The following is a 14473-nucleotide window of genomic DNA, read 5'->3' as shown; positions in this document are numbered from 1 at the left end:
TCAATGAGCTCTCCCTAAACGATGTGGCATCTCCACAAGTTTGGCCTTCCGGTTCTTCTCCGTCCTTCCGCCAATGGCATTTTGAGATCGTGAGCACATCGAAGTACATCACCCATCGTAGTGTGTGGTGGAGGCGAGGTTGGGAAAGGTCTCGAGTTCCCAAAATTGCCATCGAGCCATCCATCCTTCTCCTTCTTCGGTTAGGCCTTTTCAACATGGCATGGCACCACGTCGAAGTCTTTCCATCATAGATGTTGTAACTTACTTTATTTTTCTTGATACATACTGACTATTTTTTGTTTGAAAAAAGTGATTTTCTGGCTATGTATTGATTGATACACATCAACTATTATTGTTGAATAAACTACACTCCGTTTGTACCTTACAATTAAACGTTCTGACCGTTCAATTTAAGCTATTAAAATATCTTACTTTTAGAAACTGAGATAGCACAATACAAATCTAGAAAAACAAGACCATTCTCACTGGACTAGGCGAAGTAAAAAAAGGAGATTTGAGCAGCGGGATCCAAAATAAGAGAAGTGCCTAAACTGTTCCATGAACATGAGAAGAGACCACTCATGGCTCAGAGACCATATTTTCCGCCTCCTTTCTGATGGACTCGAAGAGAAACGATGACAGGTAGCGCTCTCCGAAGCTCGCGAACACAACCTTCAACATACCAGAACACAATCAGGGATAACAAATATACTGCAGCAAGTTAACATCTGACAAACGACACTCACGAGGATGAGTTTGCCTCTGTTTTCGGCCCTTCGGGCGACCCTGATAGCAGCAGCCGCGGTAGCGCCGGATGACATCCCGACCTGCAAAACCCACACATCATAACCTTGCCACGATTCATATAATATGAAATTTATGAGAGCAGGGGAGAGATCATCGCTCAGAGTTTTGAGGTTTGTTTGCGCACCAGAAGGCCTTCTTTCAAGGCTATCTGCTTCGCCATGGCCGCGGCTTCCTCGTTCGTGATCTGGCAAGAAATGGAAGAATGTCGTGGACAATCATAACAATAAAAATGTTTCAGACGAGGAACATACAGAAGTAGTCGGTTCTTACTTGGAAGACTTCATCGAGGATGCTGACGTCGAGGACGCCAGGAACGAAACCGGCACCGAGACCTTGGATTTTGTGCGGCCCTGAAACCAAAAAGATCAGGAAGATGGAGATAGATCAGGGTCCCTAATCACAGTATGATTATCTCACCAGGCTTCCCTCCGGACAAAACGGCGCACTCTGACGGCTCCACGCCGTAGATCTTCAGTTACAAAATTGTCAATATCATGGATTAAATCACACGATGATGAAGTAACGAGCACAAGCCAGTGCCATGAGCTCTGAGTCACCTTGATTTCGGGGTTCATCTCCTTGAGGTACTTCCCTGCCCCCGTGATCGTGCCGCCGGTTCCTATGCCGGCCACGAGGATGTCCACTGCGCCGGCAGTACCGCTCCATATCTCCGGCCCCGTTGTCTCGTAATGTACCTTGGGATTCGCCGGGTTCTCGAACTGCTGGAGAACGTAGGAGTTGGGCGTCTTGGCGGCGATCTCCTCCGCCCTCCGCACCACGTCGTCCATGGCGAGGAGTGGGTTGGTGAGCACCACCTCCGCGCCGAAGGCCTTGAGCACGGTCCTCCTCTCCATGCTCACCGACGCCGGCATGGTGACGATGAGCCTGTAGCCCTTGGCGGCCGCCATGAATGCGAGCCCGATGCCGGTGTTGCCACCAGTAGGCTCGATCAAAACACTCTGAAAACAACATGCTTCCTGCTTATTTTAGACAGAGAGATAATAACTAGTAAAAACTAGAAGGCAACATAGTTCGCAGATATAAAATTGTAAAAGCTTCCTATGAACTATTTTGATGATGATCTTCGTTTGGTGCTTCTCACTATGCGGTGATCACCTTTCCTGGAGTGATCAGACCCTTCTCCTCTGCATCGGCGATCATGCTGTAACCAATCCTGCAAAATCAGCAGAACTATCACAATAACATCACTGATAATTTATTCCCGATAAGTGGAATGTTAAAGTACTCACACTTAACATATGGTCTCGTACCTGTCCTTGACACTGGAGCAGGGCCCCATGAGCTCGAGCTTGGCGACGATGCGGGCCTCGCATCCGGTTACCACCTTGTTGAGGTACACGAGAGGGGTTCTGCCAATCAACTGGCATCGACCGAAAAACAGAATCAGCATTGCATGCATAGTCTTGTGCAGGTGAATTGCAAATGTGCATACTATCATTGTGCAGAGTTAGTTACGCACTTCTGTCACATCTTTCGCAATCGTTGGGCCTAGACACCATTTTCCCATTGCTCAGCCTGCGATCTGCAAGAAGGCCAGATCTTGATGAGAGGCATACAAAGCTGATCACTACATATATATAACACTGGAATTAAGGTTAAAGTACTAGGGCAATTTAGCAAGGGTATTTTGGCAGATTATCAAGTAAAATGAAGATTTAAAAATCAGAATCCACTGAATTGTCTAACTAACGAGGCAGATGAGCTGAGCTGCATGATCCTGTTGATGACTGGCTAGCCTGCCTTATGGCTCCTCTATGCAACTTCTCTGTCCCTGCCTCGGCCTCCCTCTCTGTAAAACCATCTGAGGTCTGCCCTTTTTCCAATATAGTAAAGGTGCACGTGCCAAGCACGTATTATAATCCATAGTAAAAGATTTTACAAAAAAAATATTTATCTTTTAGCATTTTTAGCGAGCCACTTAGATGTGTCTTATGTCCAACCATGTGAGGAACCCATGTGTGCGCACATGTCTTCACATAATATTCTAATCATATAAATGTATGTATTATAATTAGTTACAAAAAACTGAAAATAACAACTAAGAAACATAGTATTTAATATTTATTCGTTGATGGTAGTTCTTTTCTGAAGGTCCACCTATTTATTTGATCTATAGTGATTCCTTCAGCGGCTAGGATATTGCTCGAAGCTTCATTTTCTTCGTACTTTACAATGGGCGCCAAGAAACACTTCCATAGTTGAAAACCGTCCACTTCCACAATTGAAAACTCTACGGATGCATTATACAACATTGTTATTGAAAAATCATGTACAAAGCGTATAAAAATGAACATGGTGTAAATACTAATCCTAGGTAACTGTACTACTCCATCGTCCTATGAATGCATGGAATTAAAAATCAATAACCCAATAGAGCACTACATGTGTATGAAAGGTGACATTATGTGTTGAATGAATCACTATAGATTGTAAAGCATTGAGAAGGTTCATACCCTTATGAGTTTGTCCGAATAGTGGGAACTTTGCATTCCCGTTTATAGATGTAATCCCTCGATGCATGATTTATAACTTGAAGGGCTCGGTTTAAACTGTCGAGCACTGCTTTAAGTATATTCTTTTCCAAATTAGGTATTGAAAGGGGTCCAAAACAGAGACAACTTTTTTTATTCAGGACGAACAATAGGAATAGCCCAAGAATATCCCAAGGCAATAAAATCTGCAACGTTATATTTATCAAAACATCAATTATTAAGAATAAATCATTTTCGAGAATGAATGATTTAAATCTTACCATATCACACTTACTGATATTGGGCTAGCTATCAAACAACTGTGCAAACCTAGCAACATACAGATTTTCACGACAACTTAAATCTCATGTATAGTGGGTCATATACGAAAATAATAATAAAACATTAGTATATGTTTAAGAAAATGTAATATGTTGGATTTTTTTTTAACAAATATGTTGGATTGGAATATGGTAATAGAAGAAATGGTTTGCGAGACAACCCAACTTCTGATGATGTGTTTGAGATGAGCTATAGTGGGTCATCTCAAGCTCACTTCCTCTGACTCCCCACCCCCGGCGACCGGACCCCGCCCATGCCTCTCCGCTGCTGGCCTCGACGGCTGCCTCCTCCTTCAGCTTCCTCCAGGCGAGTGGATACCACGCGGCACTCGCGGAGGGCTAGGTGACCCAGCGGGATGCGCCAAGGGAGGTGGAGGGGCGGATCTCGTCTCCACTGGATCCGCTGCCGTGGCCGCCACCACCGGCATTCGGTGGCTCTGCGTCGGCCTCCTCTCCGCCACCGACGCCGTCTGCCGCAGTAAGCCCCCTCCCACATCAGCTGTCTTCAACGTCCCTGGCCATGCCGGCATCCCGCTGGCCGGGCTCACTACCGACGGACGGTTATCTCCGGCTTCCTCCCCTGCAAGTGCATCACCCACGGCTTCGTCTACGACTCGCTGCTCGACAAACGCAGGTCTGTCTCTCTCGGCTCTCTCCGTCTATGCGCGACCCCACTTTGGTACAGTACAATCAAAACTTGACTGCTTCGCCTGGTAGAAATACATATCCGTGTGAAGCAAGCTAATTTTCTTGATGGGCTGTAGAATTTTGCGTGAGAGAATTAGACTGGTATCTCGATTCTGGACAAACCAATTAGATGAAATAATGCCTCTGATTTGGATTTGCAAAGTTGCAATAGGTAAGTGTTATCACCCGAATCATCATGTAGATGAAATAATGCTTGGGTAAAAAATTGCACATGGTGTGCGGTTAGTTATGGAAGATGGTGTTGTGCAAACAGCTGATGAAGAATGTCGAAATCCTACAAAACTTACTTGAATGCATTTTGTAAGAAGTCTACTTCTGTGTAGAACAAAAAAATCTTATCTCCTATAATTTCATTTCTAGGAAAACAAAATGAGTATTGTAAATTTCTCTAGAGCCAGACATCTGGATATCAATACACAGTAACCATATTTAATATATGTGCCTTTTGTATTTGCTAACTCCTGGTCTATATGCTGCTTGGAACGTTCTATGTTCCAGGATTATTTTCCAACTGTCTTCGATAATTTCAGTGCTAATGTCATCGTCGCTTCAGCTTCTGAGAGATACAACAGGTCTGCTTTTTTTTTTCAGTTGACACACACTTGAACATTCTTATTTACCGTGGTGTTGATGCCTTTCTGTTGGCTTTTTTTCGCTTATCACCAAAGCTAGCTATTAGAGTGTTTCTTAAAAGGCAAGTGACCAAGTTTTGCTTATTTTTCGTTCTTCCCCTAAGCTACGCCCACTAATGCTCTTCATCTCATACCATTGCATTATATTTTTTATAAACCTCCTCTCCTATTGCACCGTGCTTGTGCAAAATGTCACAATTCTCTGTAATTGACCATGATGTATTATCAGCTTCCACCTTTTGCAATTATTTTAGTGCAGCACTTAATTGAGTTGTGGACTGTTGTTACCGCATGCCATACAGTTGTGTTTCACCATTGGAGTAAATAGCTGCTGACATTAACTTTCTGACTGAAGTAACTGGAGATCTTAAGTACATGTGTCTTTGTTGTCAATAATTTCAGTTGCACTGTTATTCATGGTTGCCATATTCTTATGATATTCCCATACCACCTTTACACTACAATCAAAAGTTGACTGCTTCACATTTCTAGATGAGGCTGTAGAATTTTGATTGTAATCATATTTCTGGCCTGTCTTGATTAGTTTGAAGCAAGTAGCATGGCCTTCTTAAATCTGATGGCTGATACAAAGTTGCATTTAGCCTTTGTTAGTTTACTTGGATGTCTCGGATCTTCTCCCCTGTTATACATGATCTCTGTAGTATGAAAACTATCTTTTTTATTCGGTCCACTTGCTACACTGAGAAGTTCCATTGATGATATGGTCTCTTCCATTGTGTTAATAAAAAGAGTTATGTTTGCAACTATTATGTTATTATTCTCTAGCATAATATGCTTCCTTTGTGTTGTACACTACCTTGTAGATGATTGTTTTAGTTACTGTTGTGGTTCTGTATATAGCTGCTACTCCTCTTGAGCTAAGGTAAACACACAGTCGACATTGACTATAGTAGTCAAAGTCTTTGGTTCTCTTATACGATGTTCACATAATATATCAAACTTTCTTTGTACTCATAGTTGGATTGTCTGAATCTTGTATACCATATGCATATACAAAGCTTTATTTGTAGTTGAAGTTGGGTGTGTACAGTGTAGGGCCGAAAGATACAGGGCTCAACATATTTTGGATGTTTATCTATATAGTGCGGGCTTTAGTTCATCACTGAGAATAACCTGATGTCATGTGTACTGTTAATTTTATTTATTGATTTTTCCCCCATTAATCAATACGCAGTAACCATCTAGAATACATGTGTCTTTTCGGGAGTGGTGTTTTGGAACATGGGTGCATATGCTCCCTATATTTTGAAATGCATCTTACGTACATTTTAAATTTCAAAAAAATTGAAACAAAAAATTCGTACGTACATCTTCATGTGCTACACACTCACAAAGTCGTTTCATAAAAAATCGACTTATCATGTGACGTGTGTAAAAAAGACAAAATTCAGTTCTAAAAATAATGCTTTTCACAAGATAAAGTTTCTCCTTTTTACATAGACCATAAAAAATATCGGTTTTTCGTGAAACTTGGTGAATGCACATACATTATAGAGATATACATGTAGAATTTTTTATCCAAATTTTTTGACATTTCGAAGTATGCTTTTTTGGTAGAGGGAGCATACGCACCCGGGAGCCGAATTGAATTTCCGTGTCTTTTCTATTTTCTAACTCGTGTGGCCTATATGATGCTTAGAAAAGTAGTTCTTGGGTTGGTGGTTTTGATGCATTTCAAATACTTGCCCATGCATATGGTTAATTCTTTTATATATGTTTATGCTCCCTAGCAAAAATCTTAGTGAATCATGATTTAGTTTCAAAAATAAAGGTCATTGCTTTCATACACGTTTGAAAACGAAACTGACTTGTGTCCAATTTTTTCATTGCAGCAGGGGCACAGGAAGCAGCCGAACCTGAACCTGAAGAAATTGCAGATGTGTGCATGCGGCAGGACCGCAGGAGCCTGTCTCCACGTTGACAGGCGTTCAGGGCTGGCACGGGTGCCGGCTGGAGCATGTCCGTGCGTTCAAGGAAGTTCAGTGTAGCCTCCCATAGAGGCTATGTTGGCGCTCTTATGGGACGGCAGCGGGCGGCCCCGGGAGTGCTACAGAGCGGGCGTGGGTGCCGGCGGGAGCCTGTCCGCGCGTTTAGGGACGTGCAGCGCGGCCTCCCATGGAGGCTATGTCAAGGCTCTTGTGGGATGGCAGCGGCAGCGCCGGGAGTGCTGCAGAGCGGGCGCGGGCGGGAGCCTGTCCCCGCGTTCAGGGACGTCCAGAGTTGTCTTCCATGGAAGCTATGCTGGAGCTCTCGTGGAACGACAGCGGGTGGCGCCGGGAGTGCTGCAGAGCGAGCTCGGGCGCCGGCGGGAGCCTATCCCCGCGTTCAGGGGCGTCCAGTGCTGTTTTCCATGGAGGCTATGGTGGAGCTCTCGTGGAACGGCAACGGGCGGAGCCGGGAGTGTTGCAGAGCGGGCGTGGGCGCCCACAGGAGCCTGTCCCCGCATTCAAGGGGCGTGCCCGGTGGCCTCCCTCTAGAGGCTATGGCGGAGCTCTCGCGGGACGGCTGTGGGCGAGTGGGAGCGCCGCGGCAGCGAGCGGCGGTTCGCTTCTGGATGTTGTCTGCCCCGTTAAACACGGAGAGGCTGTGGAGCGTTGGATTTTCTGGTTGGATGGCCAAGATGGGTTGGATCAGACCCTCTGGGTCTTTTCTTAGTAGTGGTGATGGTGATATTCAGGTGGTGAAAATTAAAAAAAAGGATTAATTACTGAATAAGAAGAGTAAGTTCATTGCGCACTCACCAGGGATCTAGCGAGATGACAGGTGCAGATACCAAAATTAATCTAGGCCGACTTCCAGCGGCTCCAAACCCTTTGAAAGCAAATGATGTACGCATGCAGCGATTTATAGCGACTCCAAGCAGATGGTATATGTTGTTGGATTATGCGTGATGCCCTGTCCCATTGTGCCTACCTTGCTTGCCATTTGCGCTGTCGACTGTTCCTTTGTCTCTGACTTAAAGCTATCGCCGCCAATTACAAAATGTGCTGATACTTACAATGTAACTGCATAGAATAAGCTTCTCAGATGCTATAGAAAGGTATATTTTGTGTTAGTTAACCCCTAAATTAATGGAGATCCAGCTTGTTACACTAGCTCAACTCCAGGGGTCAGACGACATGGATGACTTCATTACTTACCTGACTTCTGATATGATGATGGTCACACGGTTTTCTTAAGAAAGTATATTGAAAACTGAAATTACCATTAAAGATTAAAATCTTTATGTGATTTCTTCATCAAAAGTTGTACTTATAGTTTTCTGCCGCTGTTCTCATTCTCCGGACGCTGTGCTCGTTCCCTCGATGCATGTGCTCCTTGGCAGCGCAGCCGCTCTCCGTTCGCTCAGCCTCGTCATCCATCGGTGTCCTAGATCTGGGCTAAGGTCGTGTGCTGCTCGTCTTCCTGCAACATCGCTGCCAAGGCCATCTCCGAGGTGTTGCCAGGAGTTCAATGTCAACATCAGTTTTGACTCTGGCCTTCAGTGCCTTCTTAGAAGATTGCAAGATTCTTAAACACATTACTTTTTTGTTATTTCGCCGGTTGTTTTTATGTTTCACCCTATGTGACCTAAACAAATCGGAATATGCCATATGTACTGATCAAGTGTAGATAAAGTAGTTGTCGATGCAGTGGTGATGTTGAGGGAGACGGGGCTCAATCCCGCAAACCACATCGTCGTGGTGAGACAACCGACATGTGACAAGGGAGGGGTGCGCGTGTACCAATCATCTTCTCACGCCTCTTACCAAATGGTGGAAACCTCCATTCTAAGGTGGTCTAAGAGTATCTCTCGTCGCGTCCCCCAAACCATCCACCAAAAGGGTTTTCGGTGTGTCGGACGTTTGACCTCCCCCAGTCGTGCGCCCCAAAGTCTATTTTCATTTGGTGCGACCCAATACGGTGTCCGGTGCCCCAAGCACGTCACCGCTACACCGGGGGTGTTGTGGGGACGCCGGACAAAAAAAAACGTGCGTCACGAGTGGCTGGCCAACATCTTCAGCGACAAAGAGTTGCCGCCCACCTGTCGCCTACCTCTGCCAACACAATTTAATTTCCGCGCAGCGACGTTGTAGTTTCCCAGATGCACATCGAGACATCTTGTCGCGCCTTGTCCTGCGTGTCGGCATTAATGCGAGCCACCGCCCGCTAGCCTGCCTCTGGCGTAGAAAACGGGGTGCTCGCTCATCGCCCCTCTAACACAACCCTAGCACCACACATCCACAACCCTAGCCGCCGCCACCCAACTTTCTCCACACACGCTCCATGACGGGTTTGACAAGGGGTGGTCGCGGCCACCGCGGCCATGGTAGGGGCAGGGGCGGTCGTGTTACACGCTCACCGTCACCTGAGGAAGAGGCTGCCCCTGCAACAAGTACTTCGAGTTCGACGTCTCTATCAACGACAACCCTTTCGACAAGAAGAAGCTCCCGGACACGTTCACCGAATTTCTCGCCGGTCGGGAGCTGGGCGCGGTGACCCTACGGGAAGGAGGCTGCGACTTCTGCCAGTGGACCGTGAAGGTCTTGTTCGACGGGGAAGGCAAGATGTACCTCCACATCGGCTGGAAGAAGCTTGCCCGCGACCACGGCGTCGATATCGGCTGCTTGGTAAACTTCTTCTACGAAGGCGACGGTGAGTTAAGCGTCAAGGTGTATGGCAAAGAGTTGCCGTATCCACTACCACAGCGACGACAGCGACGATAGCGATGACGACATCGGCGTAGAAGACTAGGGCCAACCTCTAGTCTAGGTTTTTATGCTTCATCTTGGTGTTTTCCAATGTTTATGTATGTTCCCCCGTTTTAATATTTTTTCCATGTAAAAGTGATGAAGCATCTACAAAATTATAAATAAAACACTAATTTTAAATAAAAAGTTGTTTAGGGTCAGGTTTGGGGAACGCAGCTGGAGTGGGACACCCCCAAGCGCGGCACCAAGGTGCGGCGTCTGGCAAACGACTGATTCGGTGCTTTCACCAGACGCGGTTTGGGGAACGCGGCTTCAGTTGCTGTAACTTACTACGAACTTTTCATGTGGGAATAAATTTGGGCCTCCACCTCTTGCCATGCCTTGTGTAAGCTGCCACGAACTTAGTTGCATCTCACATGGGCCATCACGTTGAGCATTACGACTTATAAGAATTTCTGAAATCTAATATGGTTCACAGGACTTAGGGCATCTCCAGCGCTGCGACGCAAACGGACGCTCAGCGATCGTTTGCGTCCACCTTGATCGAAAATACGTCTGGCACCACCTCCAACGGCGAGACGCAAAGTGACCGGGCCGTCCGTAAAGACGCAAACCTGGCGCATATTTGCGGAAGGTTTGCGTCTCTGCGGACGCTGCGCGGACGCGCAAAATGTCCGCTCGTGTCTCCACCGGGCCCGCCTGACAGCGAGTCTGCATCGAGGGCATCGTTCCGGCGGTCAGCGCTTCCGCGGCTGCGCTGCAGCCATCGCCATCAATGGCGCGGATGCCTGTTCTGCGCGCGCACTGGCGGGCGGCGGCTGGGCTTCTGCGCCGCCTTCAATGGCATCGTATCCCGCGCGCAGCCGCCCTTAAAAGTCCACCGGCCGCGTTCCTCCTTCGCCCACACTTCCACTCGCACCACCACCGCAGCAGCGCCATGGGGAAGAAGAACGACTTCGAGGCCTCCGGCAGCAGCAGCAAGAAGGGGATGCAGAGGGGTGTCGCTGCCCGTCACGCTGGGGAGGCTGATGCACGGCAAATGGATGCCGTGCGAGGCCTGGTCGGGCGTGCAATTGCCTGGCGGCTGGCGGCTCAGCTGCCGCCGGGTGCCCATCCCTCCAGTCCCTGCGCACGAGCCTGATCGGACCGCGGAGATCCGGCGAAGGAGGCGGTACCTGCCGCCGGACCTCCGCGCCGATCCGGCGTACGCCATCGACTACGAAAGTGGCGTACCTATCTGTCGACCGAGACGGATAGGAGGAGGAGGGCGGGCTTCATGGGCGACAGGGCTTTTCGCTTCGCGCGTCCACCGCCGACTCATCCACGAAGACAGGAGGCACCGACGCGTCGTTAGCAGCCGCTGACGCGCGCGCAGTAGAACGACGACGACGACCACTACGACGACGCCTATGACGCCTACGACAACGAGGATGACTACATCGAGGCGCTCGCGTACCATAACGAGGAGGTCAAGGACGACAACGATGACTACGTCGCGGCCGTCTTCCACGAATGGCAGCAGGCCATGGCGGAGGGCCGCAATTTCGAGTTTCCGGAGAACATGACGGACGACGAGATGGCGAAGCTCGGCGTCCTCGTCTCCGAGAACGACCCGCATGTGCAGCCGCCGCTGCCCCGCTACGCCACCGGCGTCATGCCGCCGGGCCTGTCGGAGGATGAAGCCCTTCGACAGGCGCTACAGGACTCGGCCGCGCCACAACCGCCGCCGTACAACCCCTAGGATCCTCCTCCACAGCCGCACCCCTGGGTGCCTCCACCGTCGCCACAGCCGCATCCCTGGGCGCTGTGGTGACCCAGCGTACCACTGCATGGTGTAGTACACAAGTCGTTGACATAACACAAGTGAAACACCGTTCCACTCATATTACATCCCTCAGAGTGGTACAACAGAAACATATGCGAGTCCAAGGTATGTCTATAGAAGTACACACGAACTCGTTTACATAAGATCAACACAGACCTCCTGCTTTACAGTGAGGTAAAACTTTAAATAAAGCTCCAGAAGAACGACTCATAGTATAACTTATTGCTAACTCAAGTTTAAGAGCTACTTGGCTTGCTATAGAAATCTAGCTACTTAGGTGCTAGGATTAGGGAAAGATTCCCTTTTATTACTAGTCTAGGTTTCCATTATAGCTGATGCAGAAGTTGACTCCATTGACTTATTTGACTGGATTCTTCATCTTGTTGCAGTTGACTCCTTTGTCTCCGAGTTCCACGGTAGTTTCTCCTTCGGTGCCTTGATCTAAGAAAGGGATTCAAATGGGAGGGAATGAGTACGAGCGTACTCAGCAAGTTCATATTAGGAAATAGGTGTATCATGCACTAGCTACAACCATAGACCAGAAAGTCATAGGCCAATGCAAATTTTCATAAACATTTCTTCAAAAGGTTTATTTTATTCTGAAAACTATGCCCGTCAGTCTTCACAGGTTGAACAGAACTTCATGGAGTTCCTTTCCTGCCGCGTTCGTAGTTCCCTTCCCGAACGGGAGTGACGAGTCACAATTCAGTATCCTCTGCAGAGGTGCGTTACTTTTCCCATAAGAGACCTTATCCTTGTTGCCAACCAGGCGCAAGCTTTCCCGTCCACACTTTCTTTGGTGTGAGGCCAGGTGTAAGATCCAAGCCCACACCGCTTTCTCCGCGACCCTGCAAACCCACCCTTTTGTCCACCCGTACACCCCCGGTAGACGTCTCCCGATCATACGGCTTTACCCATGGTGTACTTTGGACAATCCATCATAGACGGTAGAGCCAGTCATCCACACAGATGGGGATTTAAAAGGCCATCCCAACCTACGGCAGTGCCTCCAGCACCCCGCAGCTCTAACCAGTCTGTTGGCGTGCAGGAGGGAAAAGATACAGCTGGCTTTCCCAGAGCCATTATAGATCTTATGGTTAACGCGATATGTACGGCGCTAGAATCACTGGACGGCATTGGTACTTAATCCTAGATGAATACTACCCGTGCAATGGAACCTCCACCAATCAACACATACCATGGTTCCATTGCCCACCACATAGTCATATTCATAATTGTAAAAATAATATTTGCTTTTCAATGCAAGAGTGATAAGTATAGTACTTTGCATATAATTTGATAAAAATAATCAAATGACATGAGCAAGCGATGAACTTGCCTTTCTTGACTGCAAGATTATGCGGGCAAAAGCTTCGATACGTGAGAACTCCAAATTCTGAAATACCATCATTGTCCGGTAAGGACAATGTTTAAAGAACCGGCAAAAATGCTATAATGCATAGTATGAGATGCAATCGTCCCGAGCGTAACCTAATCTCGATGATTTAAGATGGATGAGTTGTAAAGATTTCTTTAGGGTGTGTTGCACTTTTAGGATGGTTCTCAAACAAGGTTCTTATTAGGGTTTGGTTATATTAGCATCATAACCAAGTGATATAAGACATCATAATAAGCACACACATAAAGGACTTGTAGTTGAACAATATGTAAAGAGCAGTTGTCAATTTTAAGTTTTACAGGACATGGTCGATGATTACTTGTATTATACTTCAAAAGAATAACTTTTGAAGAACAGGTTAAATAAGAATATGAACTACTATACATAGGAGCTATGGCTTTCTAGGGTTTACTATTGGATTCATTTAGTTCTCTAATAGGAACTAGTTGGGTTCGTAAATAGAATTGGTCTATATGTAGCAAGTATTAGCAGGTGTATTACTACGGTTGATTATGGTATCATATCCAAGAATGATGGTCAAGGTGTTGCTATGAGTTAGGGTTTACTATGGCTTCACATTTGCTTCACTAAGTAATCACTAATGGTTTCTAATATAAGTGGTTTATTACTTTCTAAGTAAGGTTTAGTGGGATAGGAGCATGTTATGTGCATTACTACACAAAATTGGTGTTAGGGTTCATCACTAAGATTCTACTAGGGTTTGATGGTTGAGGTTGGTCCTAATGATATGGTATATAGGAGTGGTGATCAATGGTACTAATCCAATTAACAAGTTAAGGTTTGCTCCTAAGTGACACTAGGGAATCATATAGGTTTTAATTAAGAATAGGGACATGAAATGATAATCTCATGTGACTTGGTTTTATGTTGGTGGATCATGAACATGCATTCATTGGTTACTTATCAAGGCTCTACATGTAAAGTTGAGGTTTATATAATCATATGGGCTAAACCCTAGGTTTTTAGGATTGCAACTATTAAGGATGAACACATAAAATAATGGGGTCAAGGTCTTACTTAAATTAAAACTAGGGTTTCTACATTATAGTACAACTCTTAAAATGATGCTTGGCAAGTATAGGTGTGGTATCTAATTACTTTGAAACAAAATTAGTAATGGTTTGACATTTTATTAATTTTCACAAGATTTAATAATTAGAGTAACTCCTATTTAGATTTAATTTAGAAACTAGGGTTTAACAATTGTTATTAGGTTTTAAAATAATTAACTTGTTAACTAAAGATGTTTAAGTAAATAAGTTTTGTTTCCAAACACATATTAGTTTTTATCATTTTCTTGATTTATTATTATCTAAAGAAAATTAGAAAATAGCAATTTGCAAATTAGAGTTTATGAATTACCATTAATATTTAAGTTACTAAAATATGATAAGGAAAACTAATCTTAACATTTTATTTACTTACTGAATAGCTAACATTGAATTTTGGAACTTCACTAATTTATAGAATTCAAATTGTGTTTTAAATAAATGAAAAGGCATAATTAATGAAGTTAAAAATAAATGGATTTTTTAT

The 14473-nt window shown here is 45.6% G+C and overlaps 2 protein-coding genes across 2 annotated transcripts; one reads left to right on the top strand and one right to left on the bottom strand.

Annotated features, from left to right (window-relative positions):
* Window positions 1–579: 579 nt before the first annotated feature.
* On the bottom strand, window positions 580–2335 carry LOC124674215 (cysteine synthase-like). Its single transcript, XM_047210253.1, has 9 exons — window positions 2288–2335; window positions 2079–2188; window positions 1924–1981; window positions 1365–1766; window positions 1225–1276; window positions 1078–1157; window positions 932–991; window positions 747–827; window positions 580–672 (listed from the first exon to the last, which is right to left on the bottom strand). The coding sequence occupies exons 1-9, from the start codon at window positions 2333–2335 to the stop codon at window positions 580–582; spliced, it is 984 nt and encodes a 327-aa protein (XP_047066209.1).
* An 875-nt stretch (window positions 2336–3210) lies between these two features.
* On the top strand, window positions 3211–7658 carry LOC124672059. The gene is made up of 3 exons (XM_047208352.1): window positions 3211–3223; window positions 3837–4274; window positions 6834–7658. The coding sequence occupies exons 1-3, from the start codon at window positions 3211–3213 to the stop codon at window positions 6920–6922; spliced, it is 540 nt and encodes a 179-aa protein (XP_047064308.1). The 3' UTR covers window positions 6923–7658.
* The last annotated feature ends 6815 nt before the right edge of the window (window positions 7659–14473 follow it).

The sequence above is a fragment of the Lolium rigidum genome, chromosome 7, assembly GCF_022539505.1.
Source record: "Lolium rigidum isolate FL_2022 chromosome 7, APGP_CSIRO_Lrig_0.1, whole genome shotgun sequence".
In the NCBI taxonomy this organism is placed as follows: Eukaryota; Viridiplantae; Streptophyta; class Magnoliopsida; order Poales; family Poaceae; genus Lolium; species Lolium rigidum.
The sequence above is the reverse complement of the archived record's forward strand: the minus strand, read 5'-3'. Positions and strand labels throughout refer to the sequence as shown.

Excerpts from the sequence above, each read along its gene's own strand:
- LOC124674215 (XM_047210253.1), bottom strand. The coding sequence starts at position 2,335 with ATGGGAAAATGGTGTCTAGGCCCAACGATTGCGAAAGATGTGACAGAA. Across the intron at positions 1,982-2,078 it reads TGCTCCAGTGTCAAGGACAG|GATTGGTTACAGCATGATCG; the intron begins GTACGAGACCAT and ends CTGATTTTGCAG. Across the intron at positions 1,277-1,364 it reads AGATGAACCCCGAAATCAAG|ATCTACGGCGTGGAGCCGTC; the intron begins GTGACTCAGAGC and ends TTGTAACTGAAG.
- LOC124672059 (XM_047208352.1), top strand. Across the intron at positions 4,275-6,833 it reads TCGCTGCTCGACAAACGCAG|CAGGGGCACAGGAAGCAGCC; the intron begins GTCTGTCTCTCT and ends TTTTCATTGCAG.